This window comes from Lepus europaeus, chromosome X, assembly GCF_033115175.1.
Source record: "Lepus europaeus isolate LE1 chromosome X, mLepTim1.pri, whole genome shotgun sequence".
NCBI classification, from domain to species: domain Eukaryota; kingdom Metazoa; phylum Chordata; class Mammalia; order Lagomorpha; family Leporidae; genus Lepus; species Lepus europaeus.
In genome coordinates, this window is record NC_084850.1 from 32878462 (window position 1) to 32897172 (window position 18711).

The 18711-nt window shown below is 41.0% G+C and overlaps 1 protein-coding gene across 2 annotated transcripts in view; it reads right to left on the minus strand.

The window, feature by feature from the left end:
* Positions 1-18711, minus strand: part of GRIA3 (glutamate ionotropic receptor AMPA type subunit 3) — a 308553-nt gene that overhangs the window by 10356 nt on the left and 279486 nt on the right. Inside the window, exons 13-14 of one of the 2 annotated variants that reach the window (XM_062182986.1) lie at positions 7605-7852; positions 6928-7042 (exon numbers count right to left, since the gene is read on the minus strand). In XM_062182986.1, coding sequence (XP_062038970.1) covers positions 6928-7042; positions 7605-7852 — 363 coding nt within the window. The remainder of the gene's footprint in view (positions 1-6927; positions 7043-7604; positions 7853-18711) is intronic. The other variant, XM_062182985.1, reaches the window with a different exon arrangement.

An 18711-nucleotide genomic window follows, 5' to 3' on the forward strand; every position in this document is an offset into this window, starting at 1 on the left:
CAGACTGAGAAGATTTACTAGAAACTCACATGGTCAAAGTTTCTAAAGACATCAAACTCATTTCCCTGATTCTAGGCAAATCTGAAGGGTGCCTCCGTGCCTCCATCCTACTTTTTCTCCAATAGCTATTAAAGGATCATGACTCACAGAAAAATAATCAACTCTAGCTTACATCCAAAATACAGATAGCAACAAATGGGATCTGTATATCAGTTCTAAAAGCCGGTTATTGGTTGTCATGCCAGGGCACATACCACCCCCTTCTAGCACTCATCCTAGCATCTACTCATCACATCTGCATTTCCAGCTACAAACATAGACAGGACACACTAGCAGTCTTCATTCACACACACACACACACAGACACACACAGACACACACACACATGCAGTGTGCTTTTGCCTTAGGTCTGTATTTTGAGAAATATGTGCTTTTGTGCCTGATGAAATTAAGCAAAAAAAGGTGAATCCAGCACTTGGACCATACTTTTGCCACCTCTGACCCATGGAGGTCAGCTTTGTGTGCCAAGGGCCAAATGCTATACCGCTCTCTAAAAAGTCAAAAGAGAATGGATTTTAAGTGTTCTCCATAAAAGAAATTTGTTTCCACCCTGTTCCACCAACCCCTACTCCCACCCCAACTAAATGTAGTTCAGTTCCATAAAATCTTTCATGTTTGTTTTACATGGCTGTCCTATCTTTAGGAGAGCGTGGTTCTATAACTGTCTCTCCAAATGAAAGGCAACCAAATGATAGGGTCTTCGAGGGGCAGAAAGGGCATTGACATACATCGTTTTACTCTCTGCCACTGCAGTGATGTCTTTTATCTTGGCAATCGTATTAACAGCATTCTTACCTTCAGGCTTTTTCACTCCTTCTGCTTTTTGGTAGCTCTGGTGTTGGACATTTAGTCATTATTTGTCAATAAGAAACACATTCATGTTATCATGACAACACCAAAGGTAAATAATCATGTCCTAATCATAGGAACCATGTTAAGGCCACAAAGTCATTTTTTAGAAAAAATCACTAGAGTGGAATAATTTTTCAAAATGTTTTCTTTCTGGATTACATTTTTTTTCCGGTGGTAGAATCTATTCTTTAACACCATTTGGCAATATCAATGGTTTTGGCAGCCACTGGACTGGTTCAGTTTTAAGGCAACAGGTCCCTTGCTTGAAGTAGCCACGTGAGAGAAAGTGAGGATTTTTTCTTGGGAGGAAGACCTGAGTAAGTTCAAGGAGCAAATTTAGTCACTATCAGGAAAGAAAACTGTCAGGTTCTTCATACTTCCAGGATGCAGTACCAGCACAGAAACATGCAAACCAACGAAGAGCATAACATACTCACCCTACTCCTTGATCCCAAACCAGAATCTTGGGAATTCACAGGAACTTCTGCTAAGACCCAGGAAGTGCCATCGATCTGTAATGATTCTTGCCTACACACATAACAGTGTCAATAACGAGTCGTTGGGGTCCATCTTAACCCTGGGTATCCAAAATGTCTACCATTAGGGATGGCTCCTGCCAATAAAAGGTCCATTTTGTTGCAGGTAAATGCAGATACAGATTCATATCCACTACACAAGGCCCAAGAATGTCAAAGAATTCTGGGTGTGGAAGAGAAGTGGTTAAGAGATGGTGCCATAGGAGAGAAGTGCAGAAATACACAGAAGAAATACACACAAAACTGAAGATCTCATTTATACATGTGGGAAACACAGTACGACCTCATCCATCTGTGTACCACCCAATCAAAAAAATTTTAAAAAATGGAGTGGAGGAAATTTGGAAATGGGATGTCCTGAAGTGTAACTTTTTGCTACCTTTGAATAGAAGACTTGCTAAGCAAATGCATAAGAGTGAATAAAAGATGGTTCACTATAGAGAGGAGGAACATGTTTGAATTTCTTAAGAGGACAAACTCTTTTTAGGTACTTTCAAATTTCCTGTGTGAAAGGAAACGTAGTTCATTTTCATTGCAGGCATTTCTGAATCTATTAAAAGAAACTCCCTAGGTTTTTTTCCCCTAGTATCACCTTATTCTAGTTTATTCTAGTCTCTATGTATTTTGAAAGACCATTAAACTGCATTAATCTATCAGTATTTTATATGCTATAATGATCTTCCTACTATTTTTTTTAAATAATGGAGGTTTAAGTGCGTAGCCTGTCTTGGCTCCTCACTTTCCCATATGCCTTAGTAATTAAGGCTTCTACCTAGTATATACTTTTCATTGTAGTCAAAGGGTTTACAACGGCCTCATGGAAACCTTCTGTTCCTGTGTTCCACAAAGCCCAACAGTGGGTGCTGATTTTCACCTTAGAAAGTATTAACACCAGAAGTCTATTTAAAACCATGGCTCTAAAGCCAGGTGCAATTCTAGGGTGATGTATAGTGGAGTTTGCAAATACTTGTCACCAAAATCACAAATAGCTTGTAACTTCTGACCCCCTCTCAAAAGGTAAAGATCTACAGCAAAGCTAAGCTGGCACCTTTTACCTAAGACTAACAGAATGAAGTAGGTTGATGGGGGTTGGGGAAGGCAGTCGCAAGAATGTGAAAGTTTGAAGTGCTAGGCAGTTGTCAAAGGAGGCTGTTGTGTCACACATCCCTGGTAACTGGGCTTATGGCTGAAACAACCTACTGGCTTTTTTTTTTTTGACAGGCAGAGTGGACAGTGAGAGAGAGAGACAGAGAGAAAGGTCTTCCTTTTCCGTTGGTTCACCCCCCAATGGCCGCTGCGGCCAGCGTGCTATGGCCGGCGTACCGTGCTGATCCGAAGGCAGGAGCCAGGTGCTTCTCCTGGTCTCCCATGTGGGTGCAGGGCCCAAGGACCTGGGCCATCCTCCACTGCACTCCCAGGCCATAGCAGAGAGCTGGACTGGAAGAGGAGCAACCAGAACAGAACCCGGTGCCCCAACCCGGACTAGAACCTGGGGTGCCGGCGCCACAGGTGGAGGATTACCCTATTGAGCTACGGCAGCGCCGGCCCCTACTGGCTCTTAATTACCACATTTGCACACATGTTGTAATAAAGTACCAACACAAAAGGGTGATTTGCAGATTAAAAATTCCCAAATCACAGCTCTAATTTCCTTGATCCTTGCCTGTGCATTTATAGTCTGTCAAGGAAGGATCAAGCCTGCTTTGTTTAGGCCCTATTGGCTCAGGGGTTTGGGAAATTGGTAAAGCCAAGCAATATTTTGGCTTTAGCCTGTAGGTGTGGTTCCAACACTGCTTCAGTGACCAATCTTGTTCTTAATTTCTTGTATTCAGAAAATAAAATAAACAAAATGAAATATTTGTGCCATTAGTTTCAGCGTGTGCACATTTACAACAGCCTGAAAAGTTTCAGGTCCATTCAATTGCATAGTAATTCTTGTAGATCAGGCTCAGAATGTGTAATGTCTCATTCTGGGGGCAGGACTCCAGGGAAGTCAACAGTTTAACATAATTGCCCATTTATCGTTATTTAAAGGTTGTAGGAGAGAGGCAGAGAGATAAGTAATACAGGTATTTCTTCCTCTCCTGGTTTCATGTTTCAGGGATAATAGATGTGAAAGTGTTTTTGAAAAAGTGAAAGCACTCATAAATGCCAGGCTTTGTGATTATTGTCATTTTTAGTAATCAGTACTGAGGGTAGCAATGGCTTAAATATGCCATTTGCCTGGTAACTAAGGTAGTTGAGAATGAACCCAATTCACATGGAAATGTATCACATGCAATCAGGTTCACATTGCTCATTGGGTAGGTACACGTGATAAATTGCCATCTGCAATATTATCATAAGTGGTGATCCTGAAAGTAAGTGGAGATTTGTGATGGAATTAGCTATGTGACCTCCTAAAAGTCACCACCATCTCTGGGCCTCATTCTCTTTGTGGAATGATGGGATATTCAATATTTAATTGTCATATTAAATGAGGATGGGATGTGATCAAGAAATGTAATTCTCAAATCATTTTTCTAATACAGTAGAACCTCACTGATGTGGATCAAGAGAGGGAAAAGATTGTCTGAATGAGTACAGTGAGTCCTGAATCACAAAAAGGTTTGAAGGATGACAGTTTTATAACTTCAAGTCTATTTTATAATTCAAACTGACTATAAAACGTTGCTTTAGTGGAAATTCTCATGAGAACTACTTTAGCAGATAGATTTCTAATGGATATGATTGTACCTAAATAAGTGCTTGCAACATTTGAAAAGGGGTTGTTCTCTTAAGGAAAAATTCAACTGACAGTCTAGTCTAAACTCTTCATTTGCTTAACAAGCCTCTCTTGTTCTTATCCCTGATAATACAGTGTTAACTTATGGATTGCTACCTGTCTAGCTTTTCACAGATTCTTAATTAGAGGGCTCCAAATTAATGAGGTATCACTGTCATTTCTATCTTCTTTGCCATTGATTTGTGTTTAGTATCACTACTAAGTAGTGGTGAAACAGATTCAAGTTCATCTCTTGCCCCTTCTCTTGCTCACTCCCAGAAAACAGCAGGTAGCAAGGAGGAAGATAAAGGCAAGCTCCTTGGTAGTCCAGGAACAGAGAAGGCAATTGTTGGATACGCAGCATTGATCCATGGTAGAGAAGGGGGCTGGCTGGAGGAATGATCAAGAAAGGTGATTTGAAAGATTCCTGGCAGATAGCACTAGAGTCAAAGAAGTTGGAAATATTTAGGATCGACTGAAATATTTTTCTATTTGTGTATTAAAATTCAGATAATCTAGAAAGCATGAGTAGGCAATAAGGTTTACTTGATTGGAAACTTTGCAGCAATACCAGCTGAGGGAAAAAAAAAACCTTGATTGCTGGTTGTAATTAACAAATAGCTGTTCTAAGGTTTTGGGCTCTTCATGATACCAAAATATCTGGGTGAAAAGTAAAAATTCAGCCAAATATGTGCAGATGTTTTGGTTTATATAACAGCATGCGTCTGATTATTTGAAAACTTCTGGGCACTTGGCATCATGTGGATGTTTTAGAGTCATCTTCATACAGTCCATGGATCCTTTTTAACCATGCTGAGTGTGAATGATGAATTTGTGACAGCAATGTATCCAATCCAGCTCAATTTTCATTCTGCAACTCGCTTCAATGGTACAATTAGGTTTTCCGTGGCCTGCTAATAACATGAGAAAAAGACCAAGAAGAAGGTGCTAAATAGTTTGGGCATCAGGCTAGCCACTGGAAAAATCAAATGAGCCAAAAGCTTGGCCAAGTTGTCAATGTCATCAGTTCACATTGGTGAGAAAGGAAGTTTTTGATACATAGTAAAACCTTGATTAATTGGAATCCATAAAGAGTGAATGGAATTTTCAATAAGAGCACACATTTTTGTTTCATTCTTGGCTAATATTTTTTCTTAAAGAGCTTGTATCCATTTTCTTGCCTGAGGGAAACAGCCCCTAATGTTTCAGGGTCAATCCAGATGGAGAGAAGATAGAGGAGAAAGCTGAATGTGGCCTGACCACAGGGTCATCTCTTGACAAGTGATTAAAACAAATCAATTCCTTGCAGTCTTCTTTTTGGGGTACTATTGCTGCTTTCTCATCAATGTGAAGTACCAAGGTGGGGGGCGGGGCAATTCAGTTAGCTGGGTACTGGTTAGGTGAGTTCTGGTTAATCAAGGTTTTACAATCAAAAGGCCTTGCGAGTGCCTGGTGAGATATTCTATGATGAAGAAAATTGTTTTTAAATTTATTTCTTTGGATGTGCTCTGGATCAGTGTTTCCAAACCCATATTATACTGCAGACTGGCAAAACTAACTTTTCCATTAGGATCCTGAGGGATGGAGAGGGAATGAGAGGAGCAGCAGTACAACCATTGTCTCTGAAGGAGAAAAGTTTTGGCTTGCCTGTCTGTTCGTCTGTGGTTGGGAAACACTGTTCTTCACCTTAAGATGCCCATGGTATCCTTGGTTGCACAAGAGCAGATCTTACATGCTTCAATATAGTTCTCAGGCCCCTTGGGCCATGGAGGATTCTGTTGTCAGGTTCTCTCCTGTACTTACCCAGTGTGTCTTTCCAGGACTTGGTATCATGGCTTCTGAGCTTGCCCCTATTTCTTGTTGCTTGTTGCTTGGATGATGGTTAAGCATTCATTCTAGCCCCGCAGAGCATTAGGAGCCAAAGGAATGCCACATAAGATTGGCTTTTCTCACGATGACAGCCTGGATAACATTTAGACCTACCTGAACCAAGAACATGGCTAAGGAGAAGCCAAATCAGGGATTCATACACACATGAGATCACAGTTAGGCGACGCACTTGCTTAAATACACAAAATGTCTTGCAAAGTCTCTATATGGGGTGGCCTATTGAAGAAAGACCCCATTTAACTTGAAACCGAGCTCATTCTTTGGCTTTCAAGTTAAGTGGGGCCTGCTTAAATGGGGCATCACATATAGAGAACAATGTCTCATCACTCACACACATAATTGAAGAAGCACCTACTCAACCAATCAACCAACCAACCAACCAACCAACCTCTGTGAGGAACCAACACACCCTAAAAACATTAAAAATGTCATAACCTGACTTTTTCCATAGATGGATCTAATTTCTCACATCACTCAACTGAGGCAGGCAGGGACAGTCTTAGAGGAGAGCCTTGGGCTCTTGAGAGCCTAGGACATTGAAACCCACATCATGGCCCTCATAAGGCAACAAGGTTGATGTTTGAAGGAAGGGAAGGGGTGTGGATGGAGTGCCTCTGTCTGGGAGTTTAAGAAGGGACCCAAGTTAGATCAAAAATGTGGGCAGTGCCCTAAAGTCTTTCTAGTTCCCCAAGCTGCCAGGCAGGGGAACAACCTGGTCATTCCACTTTATGTGTGAGTCTTGTGCTCTCTCCTCAATAATAAGATAACAGTCTTGCCGATTACTCGTCACTAAGGGTACCCGGTTGTGGTGACATTGAGGCTGACCTTGGAGTCACCGCCCCCGCTGCCGCACTCTCCTTTGTCGTACCACCATTTGTTTTTCAATTTGTCCAAGAGGCCTTGCTCATTCAGTTTTAATACTGCCAGGTTAACAGCATTTCTTGAAACGATAAAACATAACTTGTAAGAAAATGCACAAATGCTTAGGAAATCGTTAACGTATAAAAAGGAGCACAAGAGGACAAATTGGCTAAATTTCACAGAACGTGGAGCTATAAAAATGTCTGTACAGCAAATACAGGGTTAAATATTGGAAGGTGGCATGGAGGATAACATTTGCTCAAAACTGAAGTGTGCGGGATGGGGAAATTGTCTTTGAGAAAAAAAGTAACAAGAACACCACATTCATGCAATTAACATTCGTCACATATGGCACCATAACTTGGCTTTTACCATTTAAATTGAAAAAGCCGTTGAACTGTAAAATTAAAACAGCAACAAACAGTCAGAGAGGACAACACAGAGAGAGAACATTAAAAAAAATGGATGCATTAAGTAGATGAAACCATAATTTACCGTCTTATTTAACTCCATGGAATATTGTAGATTTTAAACTTTTAAAAGTTACCTCAAAATCCACAAGAAAAAAAAATGACAACAAAATGCATCAGGGTAGGTGGAATACTATAACAACACGGATATTGTTATATTATTCCACCCACCTTAATGCTGAGCCTTTAGGGGTTGCCACACCATAGCCTTTGGAATCCAGATTTCCACCAACTTTCATGGTATCACACGGTTTTCTCTGCTCAATGTATTCATTCATGGTTGATTCCAGCAGGAAGGCGAACTTTCCCTTGGACTTCCGCACTCGGGCCACTCCGTCTGCTGTTGTTTTGGTAAACACAGATGGCTCTGCTGATTTCATATAAGACCACATTTTCTCATACACAGCGATTTTGGATCTCTGCAACACAGAGATAAAAGTTCTTCAAGCTGCCAGATATGAAATCTGGAAGAGGTCTTGGTGAGGTAGTTTTCACACATTTTAATCGCAATCCACAGTAAGAAAAACATGTTATGCTACAACCTAGTATACACAGTTAGACATATGTCAACATGTTTCCAAAATAACTTTATCAAAACCAAACTCACCCTTGCTGCATGTAAAGCTCCTACGCTGTTCTAATCCACTTTAAAACATGATGATCAGGATCTACTGAATTGATTTCATGGCCCCACTAACTGGTTAAGATCTGGTTTGAAAAATACTTTCTTGATGTGGGCGTTGTGGTGCAGCAGATTAAGCTACAGCTTGGGACACCTGCATCCCATATCAGTGTGCTGGTTTGAGTGCCAGTAACTTCACTTCTAATCTGCTTTCCTGCTAATGTGCACCCCGGGGAAGGAGGTGAATGATGGCCTAGGAATTTGGGTTCCTGTCATCCATGTGGGAGAACCCAGATGGAGTCCCAGGCTCTTGGCTTTGGCCTGGTGTAGCCCCCACTGTTGTGGGCATTTGGGGAGGCAACTAGTAGATGGAACATCTCTGTCTCTCCTTCTCTCTCTGTTACTCTGTCTTTCAAATAAATAAATAAATAAATAAATATTTTTTAGAAAGAAAATACTTTGTTATTTCAATCTTTTTTCCAATGAAGAACTCTCCCATAGAGGGTGCGATGGGAGGGAGGGAGGAAAGGAACATCATTATATTCTTAGAATTGTATCTATGAACTACACTGAATCTGTTAAAAACTAAATTTTGAAAAACCCTAAAATAACAAAAAAAATCTTTTCAAAATCATGCTGTGTATTTATCTTCTTCTTGACTGGACAAAGTTCATTGGAAGGGAAAGTACAACCATTTTATTCAGCCCATTCTGGCATGGGTTATCAATTATTGTAAGAAAATACTTCCTTATTCTGAGTTTTTTCTCGATAACTCTCTCTTTCAAACTGTCTTCAAGAGCTGTGTAAAGCAATTCTGTTCCTTGCTCCGCCTGATGGTCTTTTAAACATTACAAGACTTAAATTATGTCTTCTTATCTCTTCATCAGGTGAAACTCAACTGATTGATACTTTTCCCAACTCTCAGAACTTTGGTCTTTCATTCATAGGCACATATAAGTTGGTGATGTCTCTCAAATTGGAGTGTCTAGAGATAAAGATGGCACCAGGAACACATGGCCGGAATGAACCCTGTTAGTTTCTTATCACGGAAGTATTATTTTCTATCAATGCTGCCTGAGTTTGCATTAGCGTGTTTAGTCATTCATCCATCTGTTCAACAAATACTTCTTGAACACCTGCTATAGATAAAGCACCCTACTGTCTACGGCCATACCACCCTGAACACACCTGATCTTGTCTGATAAAGCACCCTACTGAGGGTGTACTGAATATTATGGAATGAACAGAGTTCTTTCTTCAATTCAGCTTGAGGCCAACCAAACCTGTTATTTCTTTCTACTATGGCAAATGTCCTTCATCTTTACCTTTTTGAAATTAATCCCATTGAATTTCAGCTCAATTAGAGTGGACCTTTGAACATAGATGAAATGATAACTGTGTTTCTAGCTGTGTTAGTCATTATGGTGAATATAAAGGACGTGCAGTCTCAAGGTCCCAGAACTTCCAATTGAGTTGGGAGCTAGGTCCTTAGAAATGAAAGCCCTAGAGAAAAATTCTAAGGTAAGGTTTGACCAGAGGTGAGATAGTTTGGTAGAAGCCACAAACACACATTGTGTTTTGAAGTTCCCTTTAATGTGGTTTCCTGGCCCCTAAACCACCTATTTTGATGAATTATTTAGCTGCTCCTCTATGAACTTCAGTCAGCTGCATTGCATCACTCTTAAGACCTGCTTGGTCCTGCCCAAGCAATTCCAGGGGGCTGGAATTCCCAGAGCTATTGGCATGGAGATTAAACATTATGTCTGTGGCAATCAGACCCTCACTGAGGCCCTTACTGTTTTACTGAAGCTGTTCACTGAGATGGGAACATGCTTGGTTTACATAAATACAGCAAAAAGAAGATAGTATAGGTGAAGGGAGAGTGCTAAGAAATGAGCTTAGATGGATAATCAGAGTCCTGATTTGTGTGGACTTGTAGGTCATGGCAAAAAGTTTCGATTTATTCCAAATGTGATAACAAACTATTGGAAGATTTTGAAGGATGTGAAAAAATCTGATTTAAACTTATAAAATGATTAATGGGCATATGGAGAAGCCACTGAGAGGTGTGCCTGAGTGGAAGCTAGGGGATTATTATGAGGCCGTTCTTTTTCAGATGATGACCAAAGTCTTTTAAAACTTATTTTTACTTAAGAGAGACATAGAGGGAGGGAAGGACGGAGAGGGACAGAGAGAGAGAGAGAGAGAGAGACAGAGACAGACGTCTTCCACTTGCTTGTTCACTCTCCAAATACAACAGCTGGGGTTGGGACTCAATCCGGATCTCCCACGTGGGTATCACGGACACAAGTACTTGAGCTTGTGCTACCCTCCAGGGTTTACATTAGCAGGAAGCTGGAATCAGGAGCAGAACTGGGATTTGAACCTAGGCACTCCATGGGACACAGACAACTTCTAGATCAAATGTTTTTCCCACTAGGAAGAAATTCTAACCATTCCAGGGAGTCATGATTGTAGCTTGGACTGGGATATGAACAATACATTTGAAGAGAAGAGGATGGAGTCAAGATATGCTTTGGGGGGCTGATGCTGTGGCGTAGTGAGCTAAATCTGCCTGTGGTGCCTGCATCTCATATGGGCACTGGTTCGAGTCCCAGCTGCTCCACTTCTGATCCAGTTCTATGCTGTGGCCTGGGAAAGTGGTAGAAGATAGCCCAAATCCTTGGGCCCTGCACCCGCATGGGAGATCCAGAAGAAGCTCCTGGCTCCTGGCTTATGATATTGACTAAACTCTCCCATGTGAGAGAAGTCCAGTGAGACTGGATTACATTATGGTTCTCATAATTTCATGTCTTTTGTCTTTGGTTAGCATGTTGCTTCTGCCTGAATTATTTTATTCATCCTACCAAGTTCAGAGTAAATGTCATGTCTTCTGTGAAATCTGTCCTTTCTCCCACTCCTGTGGAAGTGCTTCCTCTGTTGTCTTCCCAAAGAACTTTGCCACCTCTTTGCTTTAGAGCTTTCGATATTGCATTGCTGGAAGCTGGCTATGTGTTTGTCTTGCCTTCATTACTTGAACATTTCTGTGGACAAAGTCCATGTATTGCTCACTTTCATAGCCTTCTTGGCAGGCAGCATGATACCTGATACAGGGTAGCTACCAAAGATATGTTTGGTTAATAACTGAAGCTTGGGCCTGCTTGGGGTAACAAACGGATTGCTGGTCAGAGATATAAGAAGGATGGTTAAAAACCAGCACTAGCTTTAAAGCACTGTAGGATTCTATACCTTATTTCTAAAGGTCATCTTGCCTAATCTGCTATGTTTTGCAGCCCTTTTTATACATGCCACTTAGCCTGCCTCTGAAGCCTGTACCAATAACTTCCTTCCTAATAATCCTCAATAATGAGGGACGTCTGTGATTGAAATCTCACCCATAGTCATTTATGCACATTCCATGTCCCATTATCCTCATTGGACACATAAACATTTCTAAGTATTATAATGAAGTATGTTGTCAGTGACTTTTGTCAGTAGAATTCCCTAGTCAGTTGCCCAAAGGAGTTTCAAAGTAAATAATTCAAGTGCACAGAAAGACGTAGAAATAATGTCAGAACACTGTGTGCCTGCTACAAAGTTTAAGAAATTAAACATTATGAAGTCAGTTAAATTTGCCTATTCACCTGTCCCAGTTATGTATCCCTCCTTAGTCACACAAAGTAACCACTATACTGATTTGGGCCTTTATTGTTCCCTTGTACCTCTTTATACGTTTACTTGAATAAACATATCTTCTTTCTAATAGCTGTCTAGTACTTCAATCTTTAGTCAATGAATATACTATACAGTATTGACGCCCCCCCCCCAGGACTTTTAGATCATTCCAGTTTTTTGGCATTATAGGTAAGTCTGTAGTAGGCATCTTTTTTATACACATATAAAGAGGTATTTTGTGTTCTTTATTTTAGCCTAATCTGACCTCAGTAGCAGGCAGGGGGTGTGGGGCTCTAGATGAATTTGTCTCTTATACTATTTGCAAACAGGTCATTACTTCCAAATATAAATTTATAAGCCAAGGGCAGAGGGATCCATCAATTCTATTCCAAGTGTACTGTAACTTGAGCTCATTTACTTCATCATTTACTTGAGCTCTTTGATTGCTGATACAGGTTAAAAGGTTTATTCCTTTAGGTAATGATGCATTTCTAGCAGAATAAATGGCAGTACTTGAAGTGGGCACTTTAAATGTGGTGTCCACGCAGCAGATATTAATGAGTGCAATAAATGACAAGTTAGTTAGTGGCAGAAATGATTGGGCCCTAGATGACGACTAAATTCCGAACGAGGTTAGAAGGGAGTGAAAGAAATGGTTCACAAGTGAAAAAAAAATTAAGCTGCAACATTTATCTTCCTAACTAGTGTTTAAGTGATGGTAAAAGATTCAGATCAAAAAGAAGAAAAAACATCACTAGAATTTTTAATTTTTTTCCACTATGTCTTATTTTGGCTGAAATATCAAAGGCAATAAAAGGGACTGAATCTTAATCAACTGGGAGAAATTACAAAAATTATGGGCAAGATACATAATAACAAGTTCATTTTTCTTCAACCTGCCATGATTCATTTTATTTTTTTTCTCACCCCACAGAGCACCATTTTGTACCTAAGAAGGCACAAACAATAGTTATGCAGAGAGGACATGGGAAATTCTCATAGCACTGCTAGATAATTAGCAAACAAAAGCCAAAGGAGAAATGCAGGAACTGAGGAGGAACAGATGAATTTAAAACAGCTAATAATGTAGAACCCTAGCATTCATGGATTTAGTAGTCACAGTTCCAACTATTTGTAGTAAATCATGAAAGGTTAAAAAAATGGAGAAATTTGGCTTTTTGCTGAGGTTCATTTTTCCTTGAATAGGAGACTCACATCCTGAAAAGTAGAGTGGGCTTCTTGGCATTGTAAAAAAATGACTTTGGGGGCTGCCATAGTGGCATAGTGGGTTAAGTCACTGCCTGTGATGCCAGCATCTCATCTAGGCATCAGTTGGAGTCCTGGCTGCTCTACTTCTGATCCAGCTCCCTGCTAATGCACCTGGGAAAGCAGCAGAAAATGGCCCAAGTCCCTGGGCCCCTGCCCCCATGGGAGACCCAGATTAAGCTCCTGGCTCCTGGCTTCAGCCTGGCTCAGTCCTAGCCATTGCAGCCATTTGGGAAGTGAACTAGCAGATGGAAGATTTTTCCCTCTCTCTGTCTCTCTCTCTCTATGTAACTATGCCTTTTAAATAAAATAAATAGATTTTTTTTAAAAAGTGACTTTTGGGGGCTAGAGAAGGCCATCCCTGTGTATAGGACCCGAAGAAAGGGAAATATGGCAAGAATTTCAAACAAAATGTCTTCTCATTCATTTTGCTTCTCTGTTTATTACAGACTACACATTGCTTGGCAACTTGGTCAATTTCTTCTCTAGATGATATCTTTAATGAAGAGAATATAATTACAAACTATAATCTGTTTTTTTTCCTTTTGAACCATTTAGTCTCCTCTGAAAATTTTGCTGTTAATAAAGGCTCAGATGGCATTGCTGGCTGGCACAAATTCAAAAGGGCAGCTTTGGGCCCCTGTGTGAACTGAGCGCTTTATAGAAACCCTGTGTGCCTTGCATCCCTCCCCAACATTCAGGAGCAAATGTTGCCTCACAGAGTTGATCAAATACTGGGATTGGACAGGTGATGCCTCCAAGGCACGGTAGCAGAAGGAAAGGAAGCTGACAATGCAGCTGCTCCGGAGAGCTGCTAGCCTCCCTTTCCTTCCTGCTCCCCTCTTTGCAGTTCCGAAGTTTCGATTGGATGGGAAAGACCAGTGTGCTTGTCTGTCCTAGTGGGGTGGGCTGGGTAGAAAGGGGGAGGGGTAAAGTGTGGGCAGGGCGGGCCTAGTCTCAAGTTCTTGATAAGTGTCAAGACTGCAGGCATTCCTTAGGTTGTAGCTCTTGACAGTGGAAGCTTCAAGCCCTTGGATTAGGCCCACGGAAGGGAGATTTCTGTGATAAGACTGTTGTCTGTCATATCGCCTTTCACACATTCCCCTTTCCTTATGCATAGAGGCCTTAGCTTTGTCATCACTGGAAGCAGGAGACAGTCAAATATCTTAAACCTTGTATTTGCATATGGCTTTCGGATTGCCAGCGTGATTTTACACACACTCTCTCATGTAAAGCCTACAGCAGCCTCGTGAGGCAGCTGCAGCAGCTATTGTTTGTTCCTTACTTCATCCCTAGCACTGAGAACAGCGTATGGGCCCAGTGGTGCTCACTAAATTTGCTGAATGAAAGAATCAATTCACATTTTATAAATGCCAGAAGCAAGGGGGAGAGAGGGCAAGTGCAGTAGCGATGCCAAGAGATGCCGGAGAGGGCTTTGGCTTACCCCCTTGTTCCCATTGGCTTACTCCGAAGCCACCACAAATAAACAAGCCTGGGAAAAACTATGGGCTTGCTATGAAAGCAGTTTCCAAGTAAGTCCCCACCAACATGCCACCTTGAAGGATCTCCTATAGAGAAATTGAAAGAATTGTCAGTGACTCAGTCACTTACCCCACGTCACACAGGCTGAGATTGCACCCCAGTCTTATGAATTCTAGGCTACAGATCGGTCTTTCTTCTGTAGCCCCAGCCCCTTCTGCTCTAACATTGATGGTTTTCTTTTAGATGCATGAGAGGAACTCGTCTTCAAAAACATTTTTACTTCCTAGCCAAGCTGTTTTCTTTTAAATCAGGCAAACTGCAAATTAATGCCAATCCTCCCGTACGAATGCACTGGAATAAATGAATGTTCTTGTCACTTAGTGTAAGCCTGCTGCAGGCCCCTGGTGTCCACACTTCACCACATGAAGGGCTCAGAGCAATTTGGGCCAGAAGACGAAGAGCCCATATGGCTTGCCAAATGTATATGACACATGTTTTTCTTCCACATCTGCTTTGAAGAAATCAACAGCTCTGAGGTGCATTTGGAGAAAGGAATCATTGAGTTTTACAATTTTCCCTCTAAAGCATAGAAAATGGTTTCCATTTTGATTTGGAGCAAGGTACATAGGAAATGATTTTATTTCTAAAGCATGACCGAAACCCCAATTTCACTTTCTTTCCTTCACACAATTTTAAACATTCATATAAATATTGCTTGTCAGCTTCTTTTTGCTTCAGACAATCAGCCACTGCCTTGTGACTGTGGACTGGTGAGAACAGGAGAAAGAAGAAGCAAGAAATGCTGGTTTCTATTCTGAGCTTTTCTATTGGTGTGTTGTGATCCTGGCTGAGTTATTTTAGGGGCTGGGCTTTTAGATAACTTCAGTGGCATCGGAGGTCATCTTTTGCCTAGACATTGAGTTTTGCCCTCAAATGTCAAATACTCATTGAAAATACCTTTGCCTCACATTTTCAAGCCATCTTGAAGTCCAGGGACAGGTTTCCTTCCAGCTCAAAGAGTGCTATTTTAGCTGTCTCCTTCCTTTGCAAAGCTGTAGGTGACAACTTTGCTAGGTTTCCAGTGACCTTCCTGGTGTCCCTCCCTGGCATGCTAAGTCAGGTTACTATTCTGATTCATTTTCTGCTTCTCTTGCAGAGTCAGACTAAGCATAGTCCAATGCGTTGAAGGTAGCACCAGGGGCTAAATGACTTTGAAAGGCAGAGTCAGCACACTCTTAGAGAAAATGTTTCTAAAGTCCCACAGCCCCATTCTGGGGGGAATAGAAGAAGGGACACAGTGTCTTCTTCCCCTGTGGCTCTCAGTCTATAATGACTTTGCTTCCCAGGAGGCATTTGGTGACATCTGGACACTTGTTTAATTGTCACAAGTTGGGAAGAGGAGTGCTACTGGTATCCAATGGATGGAAGCAAACGATGCTGCTAAACACCCTGGACAGCACCTACAACCAAGAATTACCTGACTCCAAATGTTAATAGTGCCGAGGCTGAGAAACCCTGCAATGTGGGCTTTGTTGGAGCCACCGTTAAGTGAGGAAGACCATCACAGCTAACATTTAATTGAGCACATGTTTTGTTCAAAGCTCTATTTTAAGTGTTTTACATACGTTAGTTAACTCATGGAATCCTCACGACTCTGTGAAATATATTATTACTCATTTTAACAATGCAGAAACAGAGTCACAGACAAGTTAAGTAACTTGCCTAAGGCCACAGAGCTGTACAATGGGGCTCTGGAAACTCTCTCAGGCAGCCTCCAGAGTCTGTGCTCCTAAACAGTACACTGTTCCCAGGTAGGCCAAGGGACAATTGTTAGTCATATTCTAGGGCTGGGCAAAGGCCATCCAAATTCTGCTTGAAATGATGCCTATGCTTTTAACATACTGTCAAGGGTTCCTGGAATGTAGATTGGGGACCAAGGTATCTCACTCTTAATCCACTTGAAAACTCTACTTTCTAAACTAGAAGTAGAGAAAATTGTTTCTCCTTTTTTTTGACAATGAAAATATATAAATATGGACCACCAAGCAGGACTGCGAGCCATCTTTTATTGTTACAAGATGCTCCTCGTTTTTTACTCTTTCCTGGGCCGTCTTACCTCTCCCTCCTGCCTTACCAGGTACAAGATACACTTCCCTACCCCATCCTGCTCTCAGAAAAATATTGGAAACATTCACATCGAGGTATAAGTAACAGTTGAAAGTGTGATCCCCCTGCAGAAGAATTTTCATCTTACTAAAGGTCAAAACACAGCTAAAGGAATGATTGCCTAATGGTAGACACATCAACTGGGTAAAGGAGAGGTTTTGTATGTGTGTATATAGAAAAGCTAACTTTGCTAACTACATATCCTGACCTTTAGACTGCAGAATCCATTTTTGGAACAGAGAATGGGCCACAGAGAAAATGCATCTGCCACCCCCTTCCACTATAGAAAAGCCTCAAATTCACTGACTTTCATGCAGTGGATTGCTCCTAGACCTGGTGTCACTATTAAACATTACAAGGGTCATTTCCTTCAGCTGGCCAGAGTTCTATTTTTCAATGAAATTTTGTCTTCAGAAATCCAGAGCCTATCACCTTTGGCTACTTGGATTTAATTTTCCAGCTGCATTTTTAAAACAATTTTAGAAATTTTATTTGAGCAAGAGCGAGAGCAAACACTCCCATTTGCTATTTCACTCTCCAAGTGCCCACAATAGCCAGGGCTGGGCCAGGCTAAAGCTAGGAACTCAATCCTGGTCTCCCATTTGAGTGGCAGGAAGAGAAACCCAATTACCTGAGCCATTATGTAAAGCCATCTCCTAAGGTCTGCATTAACAGAAAACTGGAGCTAAGAGCTGGAGGCAGATATTGAACCAAGGTACTCCAATATAGGATGCGGTTATCCTAGCTAGCATCTGAACCACTAGGTTAAATGCCTTGTGACTCCAACTGTATTTTTATTTTCTATAATTAAGGTATTTAAAAAATTTCAGTACTCTTGTTATCCTCAACTCAATTAATTATAGTGCAGAGGCCAAACCTGACAATGCAGTCCTAGGAAATGAGAAGAAAAATATTCTATTAGGGAGAAAAATCTACTCTGGAGATGTACTATTTTGAGTTTCCACGGCGGTGGTTTCTTCCAGGTTTCCACAGCAAGAACTATTCTCATGTTCTCATGAAATGGTAGAGAAATGAAAAGAAGCAGTAGCAATTTGCTCAGGGATATTTAGAAGAGCCCAAAATTTACACTTAGTGTGTTCTTTTTTTGTAATGTTAGTTTTCCAAAAGATGAGCAGGAACTAACCTGAAGGGAAGTTATGTTACAGCTGGCTCATCTGGTCTCTATCTGTATGATTTACCTGGTAAGCTACTGATCACTGCTCTGTCATTCTGCCCAAAGTGGGGCCAACATTTAAAAAAAATGCTTCCTAAGTGATTCTAATAGTCTACATTCTAATATAGAATATATTAGATCCTACAATAACAACAATAATTAGAATAATAATAATTAGATATACAATGGTCCTATAATAACAACAACTAGCTGCCAGTTATTGCAATGAATACTATTAATGACAGGGTGACCATTATTTAGCAATTCATACATGTACCAGGAATGGTGTTTCATGCGTTACATACATTGCTGTTAATCCTTAAAATGACCTTGTGAAACCAATATTATCTCCATTTTTTTGAGGTAGTAACTATATTGCTTATAGAATTTATTTGCTCCAGAGGATACAGCTGGTTAAATTTCTAGCTCTGACCTCTCTATACCCCAGACTTGTCTATCCAAATGCCTGCCTGACGTCTCTACCTGGACATCTGATAGACATTTCCAACTTAGCATGGCTGAAATGAATTCCTAGTTCTCTTCAACCTCTGCTTTCTACTCCTCCACTGTTCTCCAGCAGCAAAAAATAGTACCGCCGTCCAATCTGTCTAGCTGCTTAGGCCAAAATCCTTCTAGTCATCCCTGACTTCTCTCTCTGGTCTCACATTCCACACCCTGTAGGCTCAAGCTTCAAAATATATTCAAAATGCAACCACTTTTCCACCCTAAACCAAGCCAATCATTGTTCACCTGAAATATTGCAATCGCTTCTCAAGTAGATTCCCTGCTCCTTAGGCTATTGTCCTTGCATAGCAATGTGAGTTAGCTTTGCACATAAATTGGATCATGTCATGCCTCTGCCTGAAGCCCTCTAAATGACTTTGTATCAAACA